Below are 21894 nucleotides of genomic sequence, written 5' to 3'. Positions count from 1 at the left end.
GGCCTGTCCTCATGTCCCATGGAGACTGTCACATCGGGGCAGATGTGTGCCACAGCTGGGCACTCAGGGGAGGGAAGACCACCGCTGGAGTGCCAATCCTGCAAGAAAAAACCCATGGACGATAGTCATGATGATGACCGTGCACACTGGGTATGTGACCAATGGAAGAAGGAAACCGCTCTTTTGCTGAACTGTTGGGTACTGCAGCCAATTGGGCAAGCGGCGAAATCAAACAAAAAGGCAACAAAAGATTCTCCACCCGGCCCTCCACTGGGGGATGGAGTGGTCTTCTTACCAGCACCAGATCAGTGGGTTTCTTCGACCCTGGGTCGCTCGTCTCAGGGGTGCTTTGATGACCTCCGTGGGTTCTTAGCGGCCAACTGTGAGACGGGTGGCGTCTGCTTCCTGCGGTGGGCTCCATGCCAGGGCCGGGCCGAAGGGGTGGGCTGAGGCGGAGCCGGTGCAGTCACCGCAGGGGGACGCCCTTGGTGACGAGAAGATGGGGTATGGGATCTTGAGCCACTACTTTGGACATCAACCACCCGAGAGACCACGCCGTGACCTTCGTCGTTCAGAGAGTGAGGTCGGTCACCGAGCGCAGTTCCTGCATCGGATCTGGGGCGGAACTACTCTCGTGCAGTTCTTTTAGCGCCTTGGCTTGGTGGACCTGCAGGAGAGCCATGGCGTGTGCAACAGCACTGTAGGCTTTGGCCGTCAGGGACGACGTGAACCTACACGGCTTGGACAGGAGCTTTGGGTGTCCGCGCCAGGTGGCGGCGCTCTGCGGGCATAGGTGCACCGTGAGCGCCTTATCCACCAGGGGAATCGCCGTACTGCCCATGCCCTCCCCACCATCAAGGGTAGTGAGGGCGGGGGAACTGAGGAATCGGGACCGGGCAGTAAATGGTGCCAGCCCACGATTTTGTCAGCTCCTCGTGCACTTCCGGGAAGAAAGGCTCTGGAGCGGAGCGTGGCTGCTTTGAGCAGCGCCGCGAGCCCAGGAACCAATCATCAAGCCACGAGGGTTCAGGGGAGAGTGGAGGGTTCCACTCTAGCCCGACGCTCGCGGCCGCCTGGGAAAGCATGTCTGTCATCTCTGCATCAGCCTGTAACTGGACAATCGTCCCCGAAGTGGGGAGCCCAGCTGAGGCTTCTGCATCCGACTGGACAAGCCTGCTCTCCGATGCTGCGCTCGAGAGCTCATCATCTTCGCGGGCTCTGAACAAGAGGCCAGACTCGCCGTAAGATCAAGCCGGCGGTCTCATCCGGAACCCCTACCAGGGCAGACAAGCGTGCTGGGGAATGGGAGGTCCTCGGGGGGATACCCGGTGGAGACAATCCCATTGGGGTCCCCAAATCGCCCCCAGTGCTAGCCGCGCTGGCCTCAAACCCGTAGGTAGAAGGACCGAGGTTTTTTTACTAAAGCAAGCTGCGACAGCAATGTTGCCATGGTCATGTTCTCGATGTGAGAACATGAACCATCCACGAACGCTGCCTCTATGTGGGTCGCGCTCAGACATGAAAGACAGCGATCATGACCATCCGAAGTTGAGAGATAACGACCGCAACCAGGAATAACACACAATTGGAAAGGCATCTTTAAAAAGACGCGTCTTTAAGAGTGTGTGCCGCTATAAACTCTTTCAGAAAATATACTCTCTTGTTTCTGCCTAAGCGCCCAGGGGCGTTCTCTTCAGTGCACGTGGTATTATAACAAAGTGGAAGCGATTGGGAATGCCATCAGATCTAGTCAGTGGTGATTATGAACAAAGTGGAAGCGATTCGGCGCAATGAGCATGACCACTCAGCTCACAAAGTGGTAGGCCGAATGTAATAGTTGCATAGCAGCTGCGGTCATGCCGGTATGTCTGAGGCGCATAGTGCGCAGATGCCACTCGCCAACTTTCATTGGCCTTTTATCTGAGATCAGAAGTCGTCTACAGACCTCCAAAGTTTATGTGGCCTTCAGTATTAGCTGACATCGACACAGTGTCGTAGAGAGCTGACAGATAGGGAACTGGGTTTCCATGTATGGCTGCATCTTCAATCTGTGCTTTACAAAGTGACATACTGTATTTCATAACATGGCGTGCCATAAGGTTATCATGGAATCTAGAGAAATATGCGGGGTGGTCAGCAGAGTACAGTTGAAACACGCTGCAACAACTGTACCCGCAGTACAATCGTATTGCATTCGATACTGTCAGGTCCCGCCATCTAAGAGTACAAGTCATATTCAGACAATGTGTAAAGACAAATTTTTTTTTAAGTGTTTTCATACTTCAGTCTTCTTTAAAAGAACCAGACTCAGACCACTTTAAGTGGACCACAAAGTGGACAGAGTGAAAAAGGACCTAGTTCTCTTTGCATTCACACTGTCTGGTACCTTGAAAGTGGGCTCAAATCTCTTTTTGGTCCACTTGACCTGTTACAGGGTCTCAGTCCTTTTTGCATTCACACTCTGTATCGTTCATCTAATCCAGCCCACTTTAAAAATATAAAATTGATTTTAATTATTATTATTATGGCTGTATTTAATGTTAAAGTGTACAAATAGTTCTGCATATTAATTTAAGAGATTAATTAAACATGTTTAATGCTCTTAAAACAAATAAGAAGCATGAGTACAGGTGTCTATGTTCAATAAAATGTCTTTTATTGATCTTTAGCATTAATATTATGGGATTTGTACTGTTACATATTGTTTTATACATTGAAAGAGTAAAGTAATACAGCAGAACTGAATGCATTTAATTGTAATATAAAAAATGACTGTATTTAGAGGCAAAATTCAACACTCTGTCACATCATCTGCTGTCTCCTAGCAAGTTCACACGATCCTCATCCCCTAAATACTAATCCCTCACTGGACTACAACCCCCACCATGCATTGCCTCCAGCCTCTATCTCTCACATCTGTTAATTATTGCTCATTATCTGTGTATTTAAGCCCTGGGGTTCTGCCATTCTGTGCGAAGTCTTGCCAGTTCTTTCTTAGTCTGCAATTCTGAGCGTTTATTCCTGTTTTGGATTTTTGCCTCTGTTTTTCCCCATTTTGTGTTTGTCTGCCTTGCTGGACTGTTTTCTGGTCAACTCGACTGTTATCTTTTGCCTGCTTGATCACTCTATTAAACCTGCATATGGATCCTACGTATGTCTGTCTCACAGTCTGGTTTGTTACTTATTCAATCGCGGTAGATTAGTTGTATTAACAACAAGAAATATGATTAATAAGATTATTAATCACAATTAATGTTTAATCCACTGACAGCCTTGGCTTATTTTAATTCATAGAATACAGTAGTAATATTTTCCTGTTGTAATTTCTTAACATTAATGTTGCATTCCAAGCCAGTTCGGTTAAACCCTTGAATCTTCATTTGCACAGAACACTGAAGAAAAACTTTTGTGTGGATTTTACAAGTTTTAATATGTTTCTCACTCTGTCATCTCCATAGAAACAGAACAATGCTGCTCGTCACATCTCTCCCAAACTCGCGTTGTTGTTTCCTGATTACTGCAACCTGTCAGGATCAAACATGTTTGGCATTACGCGAACGAGATATATCAAGAGAGCCTGGATCGCTTTTTGTTCACAATGCACGAACCACAGGCTGCAAGCGAACCACACTTAGAGTCAGACCCCTGAGTCCGGAAGATATTTTAGACAGGGCATCAAAAGCTGTCATTGAGAGAGAACAGTTCATTAGGAGTGTGGCCCAGGAATACAAAATTCCCCATGTTGTAGCAATTGTTTACATTACCTTGCATAAAAAGAACAACTGAAATAAAATATTCCTGTAGAATGGTATCTTTTTAAAGGTATTTTACATTTTAGTGTTAACTGTTGTTAGTGTTTCAAATGTTCTATGGTATTGTACCAACTGTACCAGACATGGGTACAACTGAAACAAAAGTGCACCTTGTCTTCAAACACTAATTGTAGAAAATAGGTTTACAATAGGAGCAATGTATGCAGGTTTGTGGCATTTATTTTGTTAGTAGATGGATAAAGGTATCTAATGTGAACAAAATGCATGTTTATTCTGCTCTGTATTTGTGCAGTACAGCAAAAAGTGTTCCAACTGTACTTGGTCTTCCCTTACATGTGTAAAGAGAGATTATTTCATTGACAATATGAAACATAGAAATGTCGCATCAGACTTTCAGAGATGTAAATAGATGTTGGATGTCATCCAGAGGAAAGAAGTGGAATGAGGAAGAGTGATTTTTAAGAAAGGTGTGTGTCTTGTGTTGTATCTGCTGCAGGATTGTCACTAAAAACACAAGAGATTTAATGAGGAGAAAATTCTTAAATCTATAAGTCAGTTTTGTGCCTCTTCTGATATAAAGGTGCGCTTACTATTTTTTCCCCCCTCGATGACAATGTGTAAAATAGTTTTACACATAAAAAATAATAATGGCACTTTTGTGAAATATTTTTTGATATCATGATGACTCGAATGCAGAATGCAGTCATAACAGTAGCCCAGTAAAAGCTGTTTTATTTTAACACAGGGTTTATTTTAAGGGTCGTCATGTTGTGATCGCATGACCAGCTGGATGTAAATTACTATATATTGCAACTTGCCTGTTATTTAATACTTTTGTTCACAGAATACGTTAATCATGGCTGACTGCAAAGAGCATATTTTCTCAATTGCATTGATAAATGAAAACAGGTAACTGTCAGTAGCAGTCCACATCATGCCAGTGCAAAATAAAAATACTGAGTACACCAAACAGAATAGTTTACCCAAAAAGGAAATTTTGGGATGACATAATGGTTAGTAAATGATAAAATTTTTGACATATTTTTTGTTTGAACTTGTCTGCATGCTGAGGTGAAGACACTACACCTTTAGGACAAGTTTTGACAAGTTTTTCTTTCTCTTCTAACAGAACAGTATATTGTAGTTGGACCCACTGATCCTGTTCTTGTTGTAGCTGGTGAAGATGTGATTCTGCCCTGTACCATCAAACCCGACACCAGTGCTGAGGACATGAGAGTGGAGTGGTTTAGACTCGATTTACAAGACTCAGTAGTGCATCTCTATGAGGATCATAAAGACAGAAATACATATCAGAGTCAGTCCTACAGAGGGAGAACACAACTGTTCAAACAAGAACTACAGAAAGGAAACGCATCACTCAAACTCTCAACCGTCCAACTCTCTGATGAAGGACTTTACAAGTGTTTCGTTCAGTCCAAATCCTGGTATGATGACATCACTCTTAATGTCACAGTTGAAGGTAAGCAAACCAGCATTGATAGTTTAGTTATGATACATGTTTTGTATTTGATTCTGTTCTATAATATTGTTTGGTGCTGGTCAGTAACAAATTAACACAAACAGACAGAACAAAAACAACTTTATCTGTTTTTTCAACATTGATCTCTGAAGCTGTAGGAACTCAACCACTGATCATAATAGATGGGTTTGATCATTCTGGAGGGGTTCATCTACAGTGTGAATCCAAAGGCTGGAACCCTGAACCTGAACTTGTGTGGTTGGACCATGAAGGAGTCGCTTTGAAATCTGAAGCTACAGACACACAGAGAGACACAGACGGATTCAGCGTTAAACACACCATCACTGTATATAATAGTGACAGCAAATACCACTGCAGAGTCCAAATGAGACATCATATGCTGGAGACAGAGATTATTACCTCATGTAAGTACTGAAACTGCTTTTGCATTTAATCAGGGGCTGAATTATATTTCTATTTGTGTTCTGGCTAGTAGTCAGATGGTGGCTCATTTCATTGAGTGACTTACAATCTTATCAGATCATCCCCAAATTAATGTCAATCCTCAAACCATGCAGGTCCAAAGTTATGAAAACATTTTTGATAAAACAAATGATTTGGCATATCACACAACAATGAATTTGATGCTGAAAATTCCAAACAGAAACTACTTGCCACAATGGATTGGTGTATTGAAATCACACTTGTGAGATGTCATTGCCATCCTGCCTCGAGGAGACATTGGTATTTTGGGTACAGAACCTCTACTGGTCAAGAAATCGAAATAAATAAATAAATAATACTATTTTTGCTTGTAACTTTTGAATAATTTGGCCTTGAGTCCAGTAGCATCGGCAGAAACTTCTGAGTGGGTGGCCCAAGAGAAATTATCAGTTGCATGAGATCTGTAAACGTATTTATTTAAACTTTAATGAATTGTTTCCATGGCCGTTTTTAGGACATTTACTAATTGTAAAAGATTAATCGAGTACATTTGAGCTCTGGAAAAAAGAGACCACTCCAAATGATCAGTTTCTCTGGATTTACTGTTTATTGGTATGTGTTTGAGTAAAATTAACATTTTGTTTTATTCTATAAAGTTCTGACAACATTTCTTTCAAATTCCAAATAAAAATATTGTCATTTAGAGCATTTATTTGCAGAAAATGACAACTGGTCAAAAAAAGATGTCATGTTTTCAGACCTCGAATAATGCAAAGAAAACAAGTTCATATTCATTTTTAAACAGCACAATACTAATGTTTTAACTTAGGAAGAGTTCAGAAATCAACATTTGGTGGAATAACACTGATTTTCAATCACAGCTTTCATGCATCTTGGCATGCTCTCTACCAGTCTTTCACATTGTTGTTGGGTGACTTTATGCCACTCCTGACGCAAAAATTCAAGCAGCAATTCAACAGAAACTGGAATGGAATAGCTGCCATACATGTGGAGATGCTGATTTAAGAAACATTTGGAGTGGTCTCTTAATTTTTTTCAGAGCTATATATACAGTATATATATATATATTTAATTATACATGCGTAACATATGAAACATTAGGAGGCCTTGTGGCTGAAAACTATTCATGGCCTTGTGTCTTTTCAAAATGAATAACTCTGTCCATTACAATGCATTTGACAAACGAAAACTTTTTTTTTTCTTATAAAATAGCCAAATCTACTGGACATTTACTTTCATTTTAATGAATGGGTATTGGGTAACTTCCCAGCATTTGCTGTCAGCCATGCAAGATCACAGAACAGATATTCTCAAAGAACAACCAATACAAACAGCTCAGCATTTATTTCATATTTGCATTAAATAACACATAGTGCATGACTTGTTTTGTTTATTTGTGGATGGTATTGTGAGCAAAGAAAACATTATATGTGCATTCTTCTGGTGGATGAAATTGTGAATTGTGTGCGTGTTGATCGGTTAGGTGTATTTCTGGATTCCTGTGTGCATTTGTCGATCTGTTGCGTGCATGTTGGAGGCTATAAAATTGTTTTCACTCAGTATGTCTCATCAAGTATAAATGCAAATTCTTTTCCTTCTAGACATCTTTATCAGACAGCATTTACATTAAATTTTAAGCCTGTATCATTTCATGTAAGTACATGCAGCTTTATCCATATCAAAGTTCAAAGTTCAAGTATCTGTTCAGATTTCCGGCTAAAATTTCAGTGCATCAGTCAGTTAACTTCTTAGACCCCATTTCCATCTGGAATTATGATGCATTTTCAGTGATCCAATCACACATTTTCCACCTTGTTTCAGTATCTCAAACACGTCTCCTGTGACCACTTTTGATCTGATTTTAAGGAGAGGGTCTCTCATTTCATGACGACACCCATCAGTCACTACTTCATTGTACTACTGCAAGATTAGTAAGGGCAAAAACAAAAAAGAAAATGACAACACAAGAAAAATGTGCGCTGTTTCTCCCAGATGCAGCTGATATTATTCACAAACGCAACGTTTCGTGGAGTTGCTGTATTAACCTGAGTTCAAGATGTCTTTGCTTCTTATTTGTGTCACTGCATATTGATATATAGAGACACCGAAGAAGATCCGTGAAGATCTCGTGCTTGGGAATGTATTCGCGTTTTCAAAATTTCCGATACAGCTACTTGTTGAAGCACAGCAGTTGGCATGTATGGTGGCACAATGCTGAAACATTATTTTTATCCCTCAACTATGTTGTAAAAACAACATCTTTTCTTGTTATAATGACATATTACGTCATTAAAACAACATCTTTACTCGTAAAATTGACATATTTTCTCGTAAAAACATATTTTCTGGAAATACCCATAGTAGTTTATAGTTTATATGGTAAGTTCCCACTTTGTGCAATTGTCAATGCACTTACAGTTGTAGCTCTGCTCTATAGTCTATATAAATAACAGTAAATAAATTCAATTATGTGTTTCAGGTTTTAAAAGCATGCTCCTCATTCATTGTGTTACGAACACTGCAACAATTTTATTTTCAATATTGTGAGAATTTTTTATTTTAAAATGTTATGTTGCAGGTCATCCAATACAAAATGCATACAGTAAAATATTTGTGCTTTTCCATTATATTTGCATGATACATATATTTTATTTATTTTTATTTAAAGAGACAAAGCCAATAACAAATAAACAAACAAACAAATAAATAAATAGGCTAAATAAAATTGAAGCCTATATAAACTGATTAATAGATTAATTAGTAAACAAATATAGTTATTTGTGTGGATAAGTTGAATTAGTTGAATATTGAACTTTCCAATTGCATTGGGGTCATTTTTGACCCGGTAGAGGTATTCAATAATTTTTAAAAACTGCATAGTTTTTAGTACAGGAACCAAACTTTGTGACATTGTCAAGACTAACAAAACGAATATACATACACCAATCAGCCACAACATTAATTATTAGGCAGGTGGTTTTAATGTTGTGGCTGATCGGTATGTGTGTATATATATATCAGTGTTGTAGTCAAGACCACCTAAACCAAGACCAAGTAAAGACCAAGACCAGAGTGTATCGAGACCAAGACAAGACCAAGACTTTGAAGGGTTGAGACCATGTCGAGACCAAGACCAAGGCAGGGAGAGACTGAGTCAAGACCAAGACCAGACCAGAGCAAGTCCCACACTGCATTACACACTTACGATAAAATGTGGAACATGCAAACCATAGGCAGTCCTCAAATTGATCTGAAAGATCCACATTCCCATAAAAACACCCACAGAAAACAAATGAAGATTCTTCTTCATTCACCTCTTTTATTTCCATACGTGTGTGTGTGTGTGTGTGTGTGTGTGTGTGTGTGTGTGTGTGTGTATGTGTGTGTGTGTGTGTATCATTGTACCATAAGAAATGTCTTGATAAAATAATCAAAAGTCACTGCAGAGGTGAATTGTATGTGTGTGAATTTTCCTTTGTTTTCTATGAGCAAACAAATACAAACAAACTCTAAGGAGCTGAAATCAACTTAACCATCTTTATTCAACACTCCTTTTCCAAGTTTTACCATCCACCTTGTGCAACCATCGCATCATGTTTTCTGGATGGCTCCTCCCCTAGAAACCATCATTAAGAACAGAATATATCAAACAATTATTCAATACTTAAGTCTTCACTTCTCTCTGTCTTTTCTTAAACAATATAGTAACTTTCCGATTTGAATGGAATGCAGCAAGAGGCAGATTGCTTGTATCACTTACACTTAGCTTACCGTTCTTTATGCTTCCTTTCTAAGTGCCAATAAAAGTTTGACGTGGTCCCAGCCATCTCAGTAAACATTGCATTGCAGAATTTACGTACTGCTCTGTGTTTTCTTTTGGATGCTTTTTTGCAGATTAATTCTTTGTGGTTTAGGTCAGTGTTTCTGCCACGGCACACTTTTTACGATTAAAAAATCCCATGGCACACCACTATCCCACATAACCATCGTCAATAGTTTTCCTTTTCAAGAACTTGTCCATGTTTTCTGTCTTAGTTGCATGAAATCGTAATGTTTGAAATTCGGCTATGTAAAAAACGCAAGTAACATTGGTACACTGTATAATGAGGTCACAGATGCCAAGAGCGCTAATTGGATAATGAAAAACCAACAAATTTGTGTCTTTTCCAATTTGTAGATTTGTTCTTGCAAATGAATTCTTGCAACGGCACAGCAAATACATTTTTTATTATTTATTTATTTACTGTATTTTCCGGAATTAAAGTCGCACTGACAGAGGTTGAATCCGGAAGGCACTAAGAACCTGAGAGCAGCCGCCCGGCCTCCATTCACCGGTTCAGATGTCAAATGCGCTCCATGAAGATAACAGTACCTCAGAATCTACACATCGTATCACAGTGTTTTTGAACAGGAGAATTTGCTTTTAGTAATCGTATGTAACAGTTTCTCAAATCCTTTTTATGTTTCATGAGAAAAACGTGACAAGTAAGTCACATCTGTTCATAACATCTGTAACTCTATGCTGTGCACAAATAAACAGCTTTTAGTCTTTGATTAAAACAATACACCTGTTGTATTCTATTCATTCATTCAGTTCACTGACTGAATGTTTTTACTACAAGTGTCATGATGAAGCATCATTTTGTGGGCATGTGAGTTGCTGCGTTTGACAGCGGACTAGAGTTTGTTAGAACAATAATGTTGTGATGGACAAAATATTTAATCTGGTTGCATAAAATACGTTGTAATGGAAAATATACTGAATTGGCAACTTTAAAACTCTTCTACTGTCTCTATGCATCACTTAAATACCGGAAAAAGACAATATTTATTTATTTTGAGGAATTTTATAATTTTCCATGGCACACCTTCACGGCACAGTGTTTGGGAAACACTGGTTTAGGTAGCCAAATTGTATTTACAGAAGATTTAGCTGACATCTCTCAGACAGTCACAGTTTCTTCTCCTGTCTCCCGCATTCACTTTCTTGGAGTGTGTGTGAAGGGGGCGGGGAGGGGTGACAGCCGTTAAAAGTAACAAAAATTTCAAATTAGAAATGAGTCAAGTTATTGCTTGCATTTGAAGCAGGAAGTTTTACATCCAATCATAATAATGATATTAACAAATAAATCAGACAATGTACAGGCAATTTAGTGATATCCCCACAGTTGTGGTCTTGACCAGTCTTGAAATAAAATCACGAGTCCTCTTTGTCTGAGACCGAGACAAGACGAGTTAAAATGCAGCTGATTCTGAGATGAGACCGAGACTTTCGATCTCAAGTACTACAACACTGGTATATATATATATATATATATATATATATATACACACACACACTGGCATCCAAAAGTTTGGAATAATGTACAGATTTTGATCTTGTGGAAAGAAATTGGTACTTTTATTCACCAAAGTGGCATTCAACTGATCACAATGTATAGTCAGAAAATTAATAACGTGAAACATTACTATTACAATTTGAAAAAAACAAAACAAAAAAATGTTAAACAACTTCAAAGAGTTCTCATCAAAAATCCTCCACATGCAGCAATGACAGCTTTGCAGATCATTGGCATTCTAGCTGTCAGTTTGTCCAGATACTCAGGTGACATTTCACCCCACGCTTCCTGTAGCACTTACCATAGATGTGGCTGTCTTGTCGGGGACTTCTCACGTACCTTACAGTCTAGCTGATCCCACAAAAGCTCAGTGTGTTTAAGATCCATAACATTCTTTTCCTATTACCTGTTGTCCAATGTCTGTGTTTCTTTGCCCACTCTAACCTTTTCTTTTTGTTTTCTGTTTCAAAAGTGGCTTTTTCTTTGCAGTTCTTCCCATAAGGCCTGCACAACTGAGTCTTCTCTTTACTGTTGTACATGAAACTGGTGTTGAGCAGGTAGAATTCAATGAAGTTGTAAGCTGAGGACATGTGAAGCATCTATTTCTCAAACAAGAGACTCTGATGTACTTATCCTCTTGTTTAGGTGTACACCTGGCCTTCCACATCTCTTTCTGTCCTTGTTAGAGCCAGTTGTCCTTTGTCTTTGAAGACTGGAGTGTACACCTTTGTATGAAACCTTCAGTTCCCTATCTGTCACTCACTCGATGTTGTGTTGATGTAGTGACACTAGGGGTCACTCTTGGGAGCCCGAGACACCTCTGGTCTTTGATAAAAGGCCAATGAAAATGATATTTTTGGACATACGTGTATAAAAGGAGCTGGTATGCAACCACTCATTCAGATTTTCTCTTCGGAGCTGAACGGTCATGCTCATTGAGCTGAATTCCCATGACTGTTCATTCATATCTGCTGGATCTGACGGCGCATTTCAGCGGCTTCTCCCCCCTCTGCACTGGTGCACTGCACAGAATGCCCCTGGGTGCTTTGGCAGAAATAAAAGAGTATATTTCTCTAAAAGAGCGGCACACATGGGATGTCATTTTAAAGACGCGTCTTTTTAAAGATGACTTTCCGTTTGTGTGTTATTGCTGGTTGCGCTCGTTATCTCTCGCCTTCTGATGGTCACAATCACAGTCTTTCGTGTCTGGGCACTGTTCACGTGGAGACAGCGTTCGTGGATGATTCATATACTCATTGCGAGAACATGTCCATGGCAACGATGTGGTCGCGGCTTACCTTCGTAAGAGCGCCACCTTTGGCTCAACCTGGTCGAGATGGGAGAGGCCGACAAGGCACGGTTGCTTTTCAGAGATGCGCAATCGAATCGGTGCTTTCCTTCCTGCAGGAGAGGTTGGAAGGGCAGCTGTCCCCTTCCACCTTGAAGGTGTATGTAGCCGCTATAGTGGCACACCATGACACAGTGGACGGTAAGTCCTTTGGGAAGCACGACCTGATCATCAGGTTCCTGAGAGGTGCCAGGAGGCTGAATCCCTCCAGACCATGCCTTGTTCCCTCATGGGACCTCTCTGTAGTTCTTCAGGGTCTACAGAGAGCCCCCTTTTAGCCTTTGCAGACAGCTGAGCTTAAGGCATTCTCCTTGAAGACTGCCCTCCTGACTGCGCTCACTTCCATCAAGAAGGTAGGAGAACTGCAAGCGTTCTCTGTCAGCAAAACGTGCCAGGAGTTCGGTCCGGGCTACTCTCACGTGATCCTGAGACCCTGACTGGGCTATGTGCCCAAGGTTCCCACGACCCCTTTTTGGGATCAGGTGGTGAACCTGCAAGCGCTGCCCCAGGAGGAGGCAGACCCAGCCCTTACGTTGCTGTGTCCGGTGCGCACTTTACGCATCTATTTGGATTGCACGCAGAGCTTTAGAGTCTCTGAGCAGCACTTTGTCTGCTTTGGTGGACAGCGGAAAGGAAGCGCTGTCTCCAAGCATTGACGCCATAGCAATGGCATATCATGCCCAGGACGTGGCGCCCCCGGTAGGGCTATGAGTCCATTCTACCATGGGTGTAGCGGCCTTTTGGGCCTTGACTAGTGGCGCCTCTCTAACAGACATTTGCAGAGCAGTGGGCTGGGCAACTCCCAACACCTTTGCGAGGTTCTACAACCTCCGGGTGGAACCGGTTTCGTCCCGTGTAGTGGCACGCACAAGCAGGTAAGTCCGGGAAAGCTGGCCGGGTGTATCGCTTGCACATAGCACCTTTCACCTCCCCTGAGCTGAAGACGTGCACCTTTAACTCCCAGTAGTGTTCACAAACTGAGTTCCCTGGTTGACTTCCTCCGAGCCCTGTGGCAGTCGAGTTTTCAGAGAGACTCGCTGCCGGTCCAGTACACGTGCTAACTAAAACCCTGTACTGGGGTAGGTGCTCCACATGTGGTGGTTCCCCGTAGGTAACCCCATGCCACGTATATCTTCTGCTAATTCGTTTCCCTGTTGGCAAACTCTGTCTTCCTCGGGCAGAGGCCCCTCTGCCCCAGCCTCCATGCTTGTAGTAACTCCTCCCCCATAAGGTAGGACCTACCATGGGACTTCTACACTACACCTTTAGGACAAGTTTTGACAAGTTTTTCTTTCTCTTCTAACAGAACAGTATATTGTAGTTGGACCCACTGATCCTGTCCTTGCTGTAGCTGATGAAGATGTGATTCTGCCCTGTACCATCAAACCCGACACCAGTGCTGAGGACATGAGAGTGGAGTGGTTTAGACTCGATTTACAAGACTCAGTAGTGCATCTCTATGAGGATCATAAAGACAGAAATACATATCAGAGTCAGTCCTACAGAGGGAGAACACAACTGTTCAAACAAGAACTACAGAAAGGAAACGCATCACTCAAACTCTCAACCGTCCAACTCTCTGATGAAGGACTTTACAAGTGTTTAATTAAGTCCAAATCCTGGTATGATGACATCACTCTTAATGTCACAGTTGAAGGTAAGCAAACCAGCATTGATAGTTTAGTTACGATACATGTTTTGTATTTGATACTGTTCTATAATATTGTTTGGTGCTGGTCAGTAACAAATTAACACAAACAGACAGAACAAAAACAACTTCATCTGTTTTTTCAACATTGATCACTGAAGCTGTAGGAACTCAACCACTGATCACAATAGATGGGTTTGATCATTCTGGAGGGGTTCATCTACAGTGTGAATCCAAAGGCTGGTACCCTGAACCTGAACTTGTGTGGTTGGACCATGAAGGAGTCACTTTGAAATCTGAAGCTACAGACACACAGAGAGACACAGATGGATTCAGCGTTAAACACACCATCACTGTATATAATAGTGACAGCAAATACCACTGCAGAGTCCAAATGAGACATCATATGCTGGAGACAGAAATTATTACCTCAAGTAAGTACTGAAACTGCTTTTGCGTTTAATCAGGGGCTGGATTATATTTCTTTTTGTGTTCTGGCTGGTAGTCGATGGTGGCTCATTTCATTGAGTGACTTACAATCTTATCAGATCATCCCCAAATTAATGTCAATCCTCAAACCATGCAGGTCCAAAGTTATGAAAACATTTTTGACAAAACAAATGATTTGGCATATCACACAACAATGAATTTGATGCTGAAAATTCCAAACAGAAACTACTTGCCACAATGGATTGGTGTATTGAAATCACACTTGTGAGATGTCATTGCCATCCTGCCTTGAGGAGACATTGGTATTTTGGGTACAGAACCTCTACTGGTCATGAAATCTAAATAAATAAATAAATAATACTATTTTTGCTTGTAACTTTTGAATAATTTGGCCTTGAGTCCAGTAGCATCGGCAGAAACTTCTGAATGGGTGGCCCAAGAGAAATTATCAGTTGCATGAGATCTGTAAACTCATTTATTTAAACTTTAACTAATTGTTTCCATGGCCGTTTTTAGGACATTTACTAATTGTAAAAGATTAATCGAGTACATTTGAGCTCTGGAAAAAAGAGACCACTCCAAATGATCAGTTTCTCTGGATTTACTGTTTATTGGTATGTGTTTGAGTAAAATTAACATTTTGTTTTATTCTATAAAGTTCTGATAACATTTCTTCCAAATAAAAATATTGTCATTTAGAGCATTTATTTGCAGAAAATGACAACTGGTCAAAAAAAGATGTCATGTTTTCAGACCTCAAATAATGCAAAGAAATCAAGTTCATATTCATTTTTAAACAGCACAATACTAATGTATTAACTTAGGAAGAGTTCAGAAATCAATATTTGGTGGAATAACACTGATTTTCAATCACAGCTTTCATGTGTCTTGACATGCTCTCTACCAGTCTTTCACATTGTTGTTGGGTGACTTTATGCCACTCCTGACGCAAAAATTCAAGCAGGAATTCAACAGAAACTGGAATGGAATAGCTGCCATACATGTGGAGATGCTGATTTAAGAAACATTTGGAGTGGTCTCTTAATTTTTTTTCAGAGCTATATATACAGTATATATATATTTAATTATACATGCGTAACATATGAAACATTAGGAGGCCTTGTGGCTGAAAACTATTCAAGGCCTTGTGTCTATTCAAAATGAATAACTCTATAATCCATTACAATGCATTTGACAAATAAAAACTTTTTTTTTCTTATAAAATAGCCAAATCTACTGGACATTTACTTTCATTTCAATGAATGGGTATTGGGTAACTTCCCAGCATTTGCTGTCAGCCATGCAAGATCGCAGAACAGATATTCTCAAAGAACAACCAGTACAAACAGCTCAGCATTTATTTCTGCATTAAATAACACATAGTGCATGACTTGTTTTGTTTATTTGTGGATGGTATTGTGAGCAAAGAAAACATTATATGTTCATTCTTCTGGTGGATGGATTTGTGAATTGTGTGCGTGTTGATCGGTTAGGTGTATTTCTGGATTCCTGTGTGCATTTGTCGATCTGTTGCGTGCATGTTGGAGGCTATAAAATTGTTTTCACTGAGTATGTCTCATCAAGTATAAATGCAAATTCTTTTCCTTCTAGACATCTTTATCAGACAGCATTTACATTAAATCTTAAGCCTGTATCATTTCATTTAAGTACATGCAGCTTTATCCATATCAAAGTTCAAAGTTCAAGTATCTGTTCAGATTTCCGGCTAAAATTTCAGTGCATCAGTCAGTTAACTTTTTAGACCCCATTTCCATCTGGAATTATGATGCATTTTCAGTGATCCAATCACACATTTTCCACCTTGTTTCAGTATCTCAAACACGTCTCCTGTGACCACTTTTGATCTGATTTTAAGGAGAGGGTCTCTCATTTCATGACGACACCCATCAGTCACTACTTCGTTGTACTACTGCAAGATTAGTAAGGGCAAAAACAAAAAAGAAAACGACAACACAAGTAAAATGTGCGCTCTTTCTCCCAGATGCAGCTGATATTATTCACAAATGCGACGTTTTGTGGAGTTGCTGTATTAACCTGAGTTCAAGATGTCTTTGCTTCTTATTTGTGTCACTGCATATTGATATATAGAGACACCGAAGAAGATCCGTGAAGATCTCGTGCTTGGGAATGTATTCGCGTTTTCAAAATTTCCGATACAGCTACTTGTTGAAGCACAGCAGTTGGCATGTATGGTGGCACAATGCTGAAACATTATTTTTATCCCTCAACTATGTTGTAAAAACAACATCTTTTCTTGTTATAATGACATATTACGTCATTAAAACAACATCTTTACTCGTAAAATTGACATATTTTCTCGTAAAAACATATTTTCTGGAAATACCCATAGTAGTTTATAGTTTATATGGTAAGTTCCCACTTTGTGCAATTGTCAATGCACTTACAGTTGTAGCTCTGCTCTATAGTCTATATAAATAACAGTAAATAAATTCAATTATGTGTTTCAGGTTTTAAAAGCATGCTCCTCATTCATTGTGTTACGAACACTGCAACAATTTTATTTTCAATATTGTGAGAATTTTTTATTTTAAAATGTTATGTTGCAGGTCATCCAATACAAAATGCATACAATAAAATATTTGTGCTTTTCCATTATATTTGCATGATACATATATTTTATTTATTTTTATTTAAAGAGACAAAGCCAATAACAAATAAACAAACAAACAAATAAATAAATAGGCTAAATAAAATTGAAGCCTACAGTCTATATAAACTGATTAATAGATTAATTAGTAAACAAATATAGTTGTTTGTGTGGATAAGTTGAATTAGTTGAATATTGAACTTTCCAATTGCATTGGGGTCATTTTTGACCCGGTAGAGGTATTCAATAATTTTTAAAAACTGCATAGTTTTTAGTACAGGAACCAAACTTTGTGACATTGTCAAGACTAACAAAACGAATATACATACACCAATCAGCCACAACATTAATTATTAGGCAGGTGGTTTTAATGTTGTGGCTGATCGGTATGTGTGTATATATATATCAGTGTTGTAGTCAAGACCACCTAAACCAAGACCAAGTAAAGACCAAGACCAGAGTGTATCGAGACCAAGACAAGACCAAGACTTTGAAGGGTTGAGACCATGTCGAGACCAAGACCAAGGCAGGGAGAGACTGAGTCAAGACCAAGACCAGACCAGAGCAAGTCCCACACTGCATTACACACTTACGATAAAATGTGGAACATGCAAACCATAGGCAGTCCTCAAATTGATCTGAAAGATCCACATTCCCATAAAAACACCCACAGAAAACAAATGAAGATTCTTCTTCATTCACCTCTTTTATTTCCATACGTGTGTGTGTGTGTGTGTGTGTGTGTGTGTGTGTGTGTGTGTGTGTGTGTGTGTGTGTATCATTGTACCATAAGAAATGTCTTGATAAAATAATCAAAAGTCACTGCAGAGGTGAATTGTATGTGTGTGAATTTTCTTTTGTTTTCTATAAGAAAACAAATACAAACAAACACTAAGGAGCTGAAATCAACTTAACCATCTTTATTCAACACTCCTTTTCCAAGTTTTACCATCCACCTTGTGCAACCATCGCATCATGTTTTCTGGATGGCTCCTCCCCTAGAAACCATCATTAAGAACAGAATATATCAAACAATTATTCAATACTTAAGTCTTCACTTTTCTCTGTCTTTTCTTAAACAATATAGTAACTTTCCGATTTGAATGGAATGCAGCAAGAGGCAGATTGCTTGTATCACTTACACTTAGCTTACCGTTCTTTATGCTTCCTTTCTAAGTGCTGATAAAAGTTTGACGTGGTCCCAGCCATCTCAGTAAGCATTGCATTGCAGAATTTACGTACTGCTGTGTGTTTTCTTTTGGATGCTTTTTTGCAGATTAATTCTTTGTGGTTTAGGTCAGTGTTTCTGCCACGGCACACTTTTTACGATTAAAAAATCCCATGGCACACCACTATCCCACATAACCATCGTCAATAGTTTTCCTTTTCAAGAACTTGTCCATGTTTTCTGTCTTAGTTGCATGAACTCGTAATGTTTGAAATTCAGCTATGTAAAAAACGCAAGTAACATTGGTACACTATATAATGAGGTCACAGATGCCAAGAGCGCTAATTGGATAATGAAAAACCAACAAATTTGTGTCTTTTCCAATTTGTAGATTTGTTCTTGCAAATGAATTCTTGCAACGGCACAGCAAATACATTTTTTATTATTTATTTATTTACGGTATTTTCCGGAATTAAAGTCGCACTGACAGAGGTTGAATCCGGAAGGCACTAAGAACCTGAGAGCAGCCGCCCGGCCTCCATTCACCGGTTCAGATGTCAAATGCGCTCCATGAAGATAACAGTACCTCAGAATCTACACATCGTATCACAGTGTTTTTGAACAGGAGAATTTGCTTTTAGTAATCGTATGTAACAGTTTCTCAAATCCTTTTTATGTTTCATGAGAAAAACGTGACAAGTAAGTCACATCTGTTCATAACATCTGTAACTCTATGCTGTGCAAAAATAAACAGCTTTTAGTCTTTGATTAAAACAATACACCTGTTGTATTCTATTCATTCATTCAGTTCACTGACTGAATGTTTTTACTACAAGTGTCATGATGAAGCATCATTTTGTGGGCATGTGAATTGCTGCGTTTGACAGCGGACTAGAGTTTGTTAGAACAATAATGTTGTGATGGACAAAATATTTAAACTGGTTGCATAAAATACGTTGTAATGGAAAATATACTGAATTGGCAACTTTAAAACTCTTCTACTGTCTCTATGCATCACTTAAATACCGGAAAAAGACAATATTTATTTATTTTGAGGAATTTTATAATTTTCCATGGCACACCTTCACGGCACAGTGTTTGGGAAACACTGGTTTAGGTAGCCAAATTGTATTTACAGAAGATTTAGCTGACATCTCTCAGACAGTCACAGTTTCTTCTCCTGTCTCCCGCATTCACTTTCTTGGAGTGTGTGTGAAGGGGGGCGGGGAGGGGTGACAGCCATTAAAAGTAACAAAAATTTCAAATTAGAAATGAGTCAAGTTATTGCTTGCATTTGAAGCAGGAAGTTTTAAATCCAATCATAATAATGATATTAACAAATAAATCAGACAATGTACAGGCAATTTAGTGATATCCCCACAGTTGTGGTCTTGACTGGTCTTGAAATAAAATCACGAGTCCTCTTTGTCTGAGACCGAGACAAGACGAGTTAAAATGCAGCTGATTCTGAGATGAGACCGAGACTTTCGATCTCAAGTACTACAACACTGGTATATATATATATATATATATATATATATACACACACACACTGGCATCCAAAAGTTTGGAATAATGTACAGATTTTGATCTTGTGGAAAGAAATTGGTACTTTTATTCACCAAAGTGGCATTCAACTGATCACAAAGTATAGTCAGAAAATTAATAACGTGAAAAATTACTATTACAATTTGAAAAAAACAAAACAAAAAAATGTTAAACAACTTCAAAGAGTTCTCATCAAAAATCCTCCACATGCAGCAATGACAGCTTTGCAGATCATTGGCATTCTAGCTGTCAGTTTGTCCAGATACTCAGGTGACATTTCACCCCACGCTTCCTGTAGCACTTACCATAGATGTGGCTGTCTTGTTGGGGACTTCTCATGCACCTTACAGTCTAGCTGATCCCACAAAAGCTCAGTGTGTTTAAGATCCATAACATTCTTTTCCTATTACCTGTTGTCCAATGTCTGTGTTTCTTTGCCCACTCTAACCTTTTCTTTTTGTTTTCTGTTTCAAAAGTGGCTTTTTCTTTGCAGTTCTTCCCATAAGGCCTGCACAACTGAGTCTTCTCTTTACTGTTGTACATGAAACTGGTGTTGAGCAGGTAGAATTCAATGAAGTTGTAAGCTGAGGACATGTGAAGCATCTATTTCTCAAACAAGAGACTCTGATGTACTTATCCTCTTGTTTAGGTGTACACCTGGCCTTCCACATCTCTTTCTGTCCTTGTTAGAGCCAGTTGTCCTTTGTCTTTGAAGACTGGAGTGTACACCTTTGTATGAAACCTTCAGTTCCCTATCTGTCACTCACTCGACGTTGTGTTGATGTAGTGACACTAGGGGTCACTCTTGGGAGCCCGAGACACCTCTGGTCTTTGATAAAAGGCCAATGAAAATGATATTTTTGGACATACGTGTATAAAAGGAGCTGGTATGCAACCACTCATTCAGATTTTCTCTTCGGAGCTGAACGGTCATGCTCATTGAGCTGAATTCCCATGACTGTTCATTCACATCTGCTGGATCTGACGGCGCATTTCAGCGGCTTCTCCCCCTCTGCACTGGTGCACTGCACAGAATGCCCCTGGGTGCTTCGGCAGAAATAAAAGAGTATATTTCTCTAAAAGAGCGGCACACATGGGATGTCATTTTAAAGACGCGTCTTTTTAAAGATGACTTTCCGTTTGTGTGTTATTGCTGGTTGCGCTCGTTATCTCTCGCCTTCTGATGGTCACAATCACAGTCTTTCATGTCTGGGCACTGTTCACGTGGAGACAGCGTTCGTGGATGATTCATATACTCATTGCGAGAACATGTCCATGGCAACGATGTGGTCGCGGCTTACCTTCGTAAGAGCGCCACCTTTGGCTCAACCTGGTCGAGATGGGAGAGGCCGACAAGGCACGGTTGCTTTTCAGAGATGCGCAATCGAATCGGTGCTTTCCTTCCTGCAGGAGAGGTTGGAAGGGCAGCTGTCCCCTTCCACCTTGAAGGTGTATGTAGCCGCTATAGTGGCACACCATGACACAGTGGACGGTAAGTCCTTAGGGAAGCACGACCTGATCATCAGGTTCCTGAGAGGTGCCAGGAGGCTGAATCCCTCCAGACCATGCCTTGTTCCCTCATGGGACCTCTCTGTAGTTCTTCAGGGTCTACAGAGAGCCCCCTTTAGCCTTTGCAGACAGCTGAGCTTAAGGCATTCTCCTTGAAGACTGCCCTCCTGACTGCGCTCACTTCCATCAAGAAGGTAGGAGAACTGCAAGCATTCTCTGTCAGCAAAATGTGCCAGGAGTTCGGTCCGGGCTACTCTCACGTGATCCTGAGACCCTGACTGGGCTATGTGCCCAAGGTTCCCACGACCCCTTTTTGGGATCAGGTGGTGAACCTGCAAGCGCTGCCCCAGGAGGAGGCAGACCCAGCCCTGACGTTGCTGTGTCCGGTGTGCACTTTACGCATCTATTTGGATTGCACGCAGAGCTTTAGAGTCTCTGAGCAGCACTTTGTCTGCTTTGGTGGACAGCGGAAAGGAAGCGCTGTCTCCAAGCATTGACGCCATAGCAATGGCATATCATGCCCAGGACGTGGCGCCC

The 21894-nt window shown here is 40.3% G+C and overlaps 2 protein-coding genes across 9 annotated transcripts in view; both read left to right on the top strand.

The window, feature by feature from the left end:
• LOC127450223 (butyrophilin subfamily 2 member A2-like) overlaps window positions 1–21894 on the top strand; it is a 145373-nt gene that overhangs the window by 56699 nt on the left and 66780 nt on the right. For 7 of the 8 annotated variants that reach the window (XR_007898933.1, XR_007898932.1, XM_051714130.1 and 4 more), the window contains exons 5-6: window positions 13712–14062; window positions 14215–14487. Coding sequence is in view for 6 of the 8 variants with exons in the window: in XM_051714130.1 (XP_051570090.1) it covers window positions 13712–14062; window positions 14215–14487 (624 nt within the window). In the remaining 2 variants the exon portion in view is untranslated. The remainder of the gene's footprint in view (window positions 1–13711; window positions 14063–14214; window positions 14488–21894) is intronic. The other variant, XM_051714129.1, reaches the window with a different exon arrangement.
• The window catches only part of LOC127450273 (butyrophilin subfamily 2 member A1-like), a 36694-nt gene that overhangs the window by 8491 nt on the left and 6309 nt on the right, over window positions 1–21894 (top strand). Inside the window, exons 3-4 of the mRNA XM_051714239.1 lie at window positions 4903–5253; window positions 5406–5678. Coding sequence (XP_051570199.1) covers window positions 4903–5253; window positions 5406–5678 — 624 coding nt within the window. The remainder of the gene's footprint in view (window positions 1–4902; window positions 5254–5405; window positions 5679–21894) is intronic.

This window comes from Myxocyprinus asiaticus, chromosome 13 (genome assembly GCF_019703515.2).
Source record: "Myxocyprinus asiaticus isolate MX2 ecotype Aquarium Trade chromosome 13, UBuf_Myxa_2, whole genome shotgun sequence".
Classification (NCBI taxonomy): domain Eukaryota; kingdom Metazoa; phylum Chordata; class Actinopteri; order Cypriniformes; family Catostomidae; genus Myxocyprinus; species Myxocyprinus asiaticus.
This window is presented reverse-complemented; position numbering and strand designations above follow the sequence as displayed.